The 6,000-nt window shown below is 43.4% G+C and overlaps 1 protein-coding gene across 1 annotated transcript in view; it reads right to left on the bottom strand.

The window, feature by feature from the left end:
- Positions 1-290: 290 nt before the first annotated feature.
- Positions 291-6,000, bottom strand: part of LOC122564693 (alpha-1-microglobulin/bikunin precursor) — a 35,288-nt gene continuing 29,578 nt past the window's right edge. Inside the window, exons 6-10 of the mRNA XM_043719800.1 lie at positions 5,478-5,521; positions 4,157-4,238; positions 3,723-3,890; positions 2,197-2,370; positions 291-518 (exon numbers count right to left, since the gene is read on the bottom strand). Coding sequence (XP_043575735.1) covers positions 481-518; positions 2,197-2,370; positions 3,723-3,890; positions 4,157-4,238; positions 5,478-5,521 — 506 coding nt within the window. The 3' untranslated portion in view covers positions 291-480. The remainder of the gene's footprint in view (positions 519-2,196; positions 2,371-3,722; positions 3,891-4,156; positions 4,239-5,477; positions 5,522-6,000) is intronic.

Here is a 6,000-nt window from a genome sequence, read left to right as displayed (position 1 = left end):
CCCACATAGACACAGGGAGAATGTGCAAACTCCACACAGACAGTTACCTGAGGCCGGAATCGAACCCAAGATCCCTGACGCTGTGAGGCAGCAGTGCTAACAGCAGTGCTAACAACAGTGGCCACCGTGCCACCCGACGTGAAGAGATCACACTTTGCTCTCAAAATCTCATGCTCTTGTTGCTGGTAATGGTGATATAAGACAGGTGGTGCCAAAATGAGAGTACCTGGGAATCTCTTGTATAGATCAGAATGTTGCACATTGAACAATCCACACCCTGGAGACACGAGTATTTTCAATTACAGAATTTTATTGATCGATTAGTTTGAAAGCATGGTCACAACACTGAGCTGGAATTTGGGTAAACTCCTTCTATCCTTTAGCATCAGGCCGTACAAAGTGTCTGATGGATCACTCAAAGTCATTACTTTAATGATTATTTCCATCATTGCTCTCACTGTTTTCTTCTTTTACTTCCAGCTACACTTTCTTGGGAACAACCAGAAGCTCATCATCTTCTGTAAAAGAGAGTAGGGTCAGTGTTGTCACAGCTGGTTACAGATCTGTGCCACACAGCGTGACAGCAAGTGAAACTCTTAGGGAGGCCCTGTTCTTTTCACAATATTTACCCCCATGCTATGAACAGTTAAGAGCCTTCTGATTAATGTCTCTCTTATAGAGTCATAGAGATGTACAGCACAGAAACAGACCCTTCTGTCGAACTTGTCCAGGCAGACCAGATATCCCAACCCAATCTAGTCCCACCTGCCAGCACCTGACCCATATCCCTCCAAACCCTTCCTATTCATATACCCATCCAAATGCGTTTTAAATGTTGTAATTGTACCAGCCTCCACCACTTCCTCTGGCAGCTCATTCCATACACATTCAACCCTCTGCGTGAAAAAGTTGCCCCTTAGGTCTCTTTTATATCTTTCACCTCTCATCCTAAACCCATATCCTCTAGTTCTGGATCTCCCCGACCCCAGGGAAAAGACTTTTTCTATTTCTCCTATCCATGCCCCTCATGATTTTATAAACCTCTGTAATGTCACTCCTCAGCCTCTGACGGTCCAGGGAAAACAGCCCCAGCCTGTTCAGCCTCTCCCTATAGCTCAAATCTTCCAACCCTGGCAACATCCTTGTAAATCTTTTCTGAACCCTTTTGAGTTTCACAACATCTTTCCGATAGGAAGGAGACCAGAATTGCATACAATATTCCAAAAATGGCCTAACCAATGTCCTATAAAGCCGCAACATGACCTCCCAACTCCTGTATTCAATATTCTGACCAATAAAGGAAAGCATACCAAATGCCTTCTTCACTATCCTATCTACCTGCGACTCTATTTTCAAGGAGCTATGAACCAAGGTCTCTTTGTTCAGCAACACTCCCTAGGACCTTACCATTAAGTGTATAAATCCTGCTAAGATTTACTTTCCCAAAATGCAATACCTCAGATTTATCTAAATTAAACTCCATCTGCCACTTCTCAGCCCATTGGCCTATCTGATCCAGATCCTGTTGTAATCTGAGGTAACCCTCTTCGCTGTCCACTATACCTCCAATTTTGGTGTCATCTGCAAATTTACTAACTATACCTCCTATGCTCACATCCAAATCATTTATATAAATTACAGAAAATAGAGGGCCCAGCACCGATCCTTGTGGGACTCCACTGGTCACAGGCCTCCAGTCTGAAAAGCAACCCTCCACCACCACCCTCTGTTTTCTACCTTTGAGCCAGTTCTGTATCCAAATGGCTAGTTCTCCCTGTATTTCATGAGATCTAACCTTGCCAACCAGTCTCCCATGGGGAACCTTGTCGAACACCTTGCTGAAGTCCATATAGATCACATTTACCGCTCTGTCCTCGTCAATCCTCTTTGTTACTTCTTCAAAAAACTCCATCAAGTTTGTGAGACATGATTTCCCACGCACAAAGCCCCTTGGACACTTGTCCCACTTCAGCCACCAGCAGAACGCTGGTTGATGACTGTGAGTTTAACCATGAAATGAAATTGATCAGGAAATATAGCCAGTCCCAGTTGAAATATACCAGGAATCAGCAGCTGGAGTGAATACAGGAACATATGCAGTGTTGTGTAAAGGGTTAATGTCAATATGTAAATAAGGTCCTGCCATATTTACCTCCCACACTCCACCCCTCAACCAAGTCTTCATGTATGCCATACCTTCTGGGACAGCATCACAGTATTCCTCACACTCCTTCTTGGTGTAGAACTTGTTTCCATTTCCTTGACACCCACTGTACATGAAGGGTACACATGCACCAGCAGAAGAGTCAAAAGCCCAGAGAGGAATAATTGACTTGCATGGACCAGGTTCCATAGGCAATCTACAGGCAGCTGAAACACACACACACACACACACACACACAGAGGTATTAGAAAGAGGATCACAAAGATGAGATACACATCGGGAACAGGCAGTCACACTGAGGATCACTAACAACTATTACAGACACAACTGTTAGCTCCCACGGTGGAATGGCCTGTTAACATTTACTATCAAGACACAGACATAAAAACTGGCAGAGGTTAAGGTGCCAGATGCTAGTGATGTGGGAAAATGACGACTGTTCGAAATGACAGCGAGAAAGTGGTGCAGCTTTTTCCTATTTAGAGTGGCCAATCTGGCCATTGACCCATAATGCACCTGTTCAGATGAGTACCCTGACTGAAAATGTACACAGACAGGTGTACTGTGACTGAGCTCCTGAATGAGTGTATGTATGAGTATTCCTGGGGTAAGTCTCATAGAGGGTTATAGCCCTTCAGCACATCAAGTCTATGTCAGTCAAAAGCAACCACCTAACTACTCTAAGCCCATTTTCCACCACTTGGCCAAAGCCTTGTATGCCTTGGCATCAAAAGAGCTCATCCAAACACTACTTCAATGCTCCGAGAGTTTCTGCCTCTCCCACCCTTTATAGGCAGTGAGTTCCAGATTTCCACCACCCTCTGGGTGAAAAATCCTTTCCTCATTTCTTCTCCAAATCTTTGCCCCTTACTCTTCCCTCAGGTCACTGATCCCACCACCACTGGTAACAGTTTCTTCCTGTTTACCCTGTCTGTGTCCCTTGTTAGTCTATACGTCTCAATCATGCCCCCTCTCAACCTCCTCTACTCTAAGAACAACCCGAGTCACTGTTCAGTCTCATTTCCTAAGTAAAGCTCTCCGGCCTAGTTTGTGCTGAATCTTACTTTTCTTAACTCAGTGTGAGTTATGTTGAGTTTGTTGGAGCTGCGAGGGGCCAAGTGAGATTAGTCCTCCTGGGAGTAAAGCAGAATAAGGGGTGATTTATTCATGATTTACAGGATTATAAACAGAATTTATAAGATTGGCATGAAAAAAACTGTTCCCAATCACTGATTGTGTCAGGGAGCACTGATTGAAAGTGCTGGGTAAGAGATACGGGGAAATGTGAAGAAGACTTGCTTAGAGTAGCAAGTGCAATTAAACTGGAATTTGCTGCTTCTGGCACTGATGAATAATTGGAAAAATGGAAAAGCCTGAACAAAATAAACGCAAAAGAATGTAGAATAAAGAGTTGGGACTTAATTGGATTGCAGTATATCAAACCAGCATGGACGTCAGAGGGCTGAATGGCCATCTTCTGCATAATAGTGACTTTATGGCTCTCTCAGTATTGACGGAGGAATGTATACTCACTGTTTGAGCTTGGGGATTATCTCACCTACAGTCCTGCATCTCTGCAAACATTCCTGCTCTGACTTAAAGTTGTTTCTGTTTCCAAGACAACCGCCATAATTGAACGTCTGACAGGCCATTGAGCTGTGGTTGTAGTAGAATTTTAACTCATAGCCGAAGCAGGGCCCAGCATCAGGTGCCAGTTGACAGGATCCTTCAGAGCAAAAGCAAACAACAGGATTAATTTATCATTAAATACATGAACCTTCCTAACCCAAATACTAACCCTAACCATACCCTATGGAGGGCCACTTACGCCTACCCTTCCCATTCCAATAATCTTGGAATCAGGACCAATCTTCACACAGTTACTCTCAGATTGCTTAATAAGGGAAGTTTTCCCATCGGGGCTGTTTCCCACTCTGTTCTCAGTAATAGAGCCAGTGTTAGATCCAACACCGCATCCCATGCTGCTCTCACCTGCAGTATGAGTTGTGTTCATGAAGTCTTCAAAGCCAGACCCTTCCTCATCTTGTCCTCCAAGTGCTCGACGTTTGCGATCCTTGTGCAGCAAGAGAGACAGAGAGAGTGAGAGACAGAGAAAACATTCCAGAATTACATAAGGACCAGAAAATTGAAGATGAAGCAGAGTAGAGGACACACCACTGTCTGTATCAATGGTGCTGAGGTGGAGGTATTCAAGACCTTCAAGTTCCTAGCAGTAAATATCATAAACAATCCTTCCTAGTCCATTCATGTCAATGTGATGGCCAAGCAAGTAGATCAATGCCTCTGCTTCCTCAGAAGGTGAAGGAAATTTGGCATGTCTGTGAAGACTCATCAATTTTTATAGATGCACTATAGAAAGCATCCTATCCAGCTGTATCACAGTTTGGTATGGCAACTGCTCTGCCCAAGACCATAAGAAATTCTAGAGGGTTGTGAACACATCCCAGTCCATCATGAAAACCAGCTTTCCTTCCATTGACTCCACTCACACTTCCAGCAGCCTTGGGAAAGCAGCCAACCTGATCAAAGACCATTCCAACCCTTGTTATACTCTCTTCCCCAAAAGATACAAAAGTTCAAAAACACACACCAACAGATTTAAGAACAGCTTCTTCCCCGCTATTATCAGACTTATGAATTGACTTCTCATATATTAGAGTTGATCTTCCTCTGCACCTTCTCTGGAGCTGTAACACTATAGTCTGCATTCTGTTCTATTACCCTGATGTACTTATGTAAGATATGATTTGTCTGATTAGTAAGCATTACAAAACTTTTCACTACATCTCAGTACATGTGACAATAATAAATCAAATCAAATCAAATCAAACTCAAACAAGAAGAAAGGGGGACATGACTGAGAGCTGGCTGAGAAAGCCTATGGTTCAGCGCTGTCAGATCAACCATGCGGAACTGTACACCCCGTCAGTAATAACCAGCTATCGTTTGAACATTCTGAAACTAGACTAACGAACATACAACAACAACTGTCAGGATTATCCCAGGTTATCATTCCCATCATAGAGGTTAAAGTGATATGTTGCTTTGTTAATTCCTTTTGGACCACATCAAGCTGTTTGCTATCTCCCCAGTAACAGACACAGGTCCACCCTGGTCAGCAGAGTTCCCATCACTAGTCTTTTACGCACTTCACTTTGTCAATGACCTAGAGCCAGTCACTGAGCTGATCCGCTCTGTACATCTCCCAAACACTGATCACGGGGACATTCAATTCCAACACCTTCTGTCCTCATGGCTGACTATTTTGGAAGTGACTGACTGATTGCCTCACCTTGACTGATGACTCTGGGATGGGGTTCCATGGAACACATGCTCCTGTTAGAAACAGATACACAGTTAGGATCCTGTCTGTAAACACGAACCAACATTGACATTTCATGATGGTCATTCAAAACCAGGGGGAGTCGGGAGGCTCTGTAATCATGAATTATCTTCCTCATTCAAACCACAGTATAGCAATCAGATCTCAATGAGTCCATATCATGTACAAAACATGATGTTCACTATGTTTCATTTCTCTCTGACTCCTCTAATTTGTCTGTCTTGACCTCTCTCTCCTTTCTCCTCTTTTTTTCTCTCTCTTTCTGTTTTAGAATGAAAGTGATTTTAAATGCAAGAGCACATTGAGCTGGCAATGTCAAGACGAGAATTGGATGAGGTTATCCATTTTGGTTGCAGGAATAGAAAGATAACATTTTATCTCAATGGAATGAAATGTCCGAATGTATTGGTGCAAAAGGGATCTGAGTATCCTCATGGTTGAATGGCAGAAATAGATCGGTTAAATGTGTGGG

Source organism: Chiloscyllium plagiosum, chromosome 30, assembly GCF_004010195.1.
Source record: "Chiloscyllium plagiosum isolate BGI_BamShark_2017 chromosome 30, ASM401019v2, whole genome shotgun sequence".
In the NCBI taxonomy this organism is placed as follows: Eukaryota; Metazoa; Chordata; class Chondrichthyes; order Orectolobiformes; family Hemiscylliidae; genus Chiloscyllium; species Chiloscyllium plagiosum.
The sequence above is the reverse complement of the archived record's forward strand: the minus strand, read 5'-3'. Positions and strand labels throughout refer to the sequence as shown.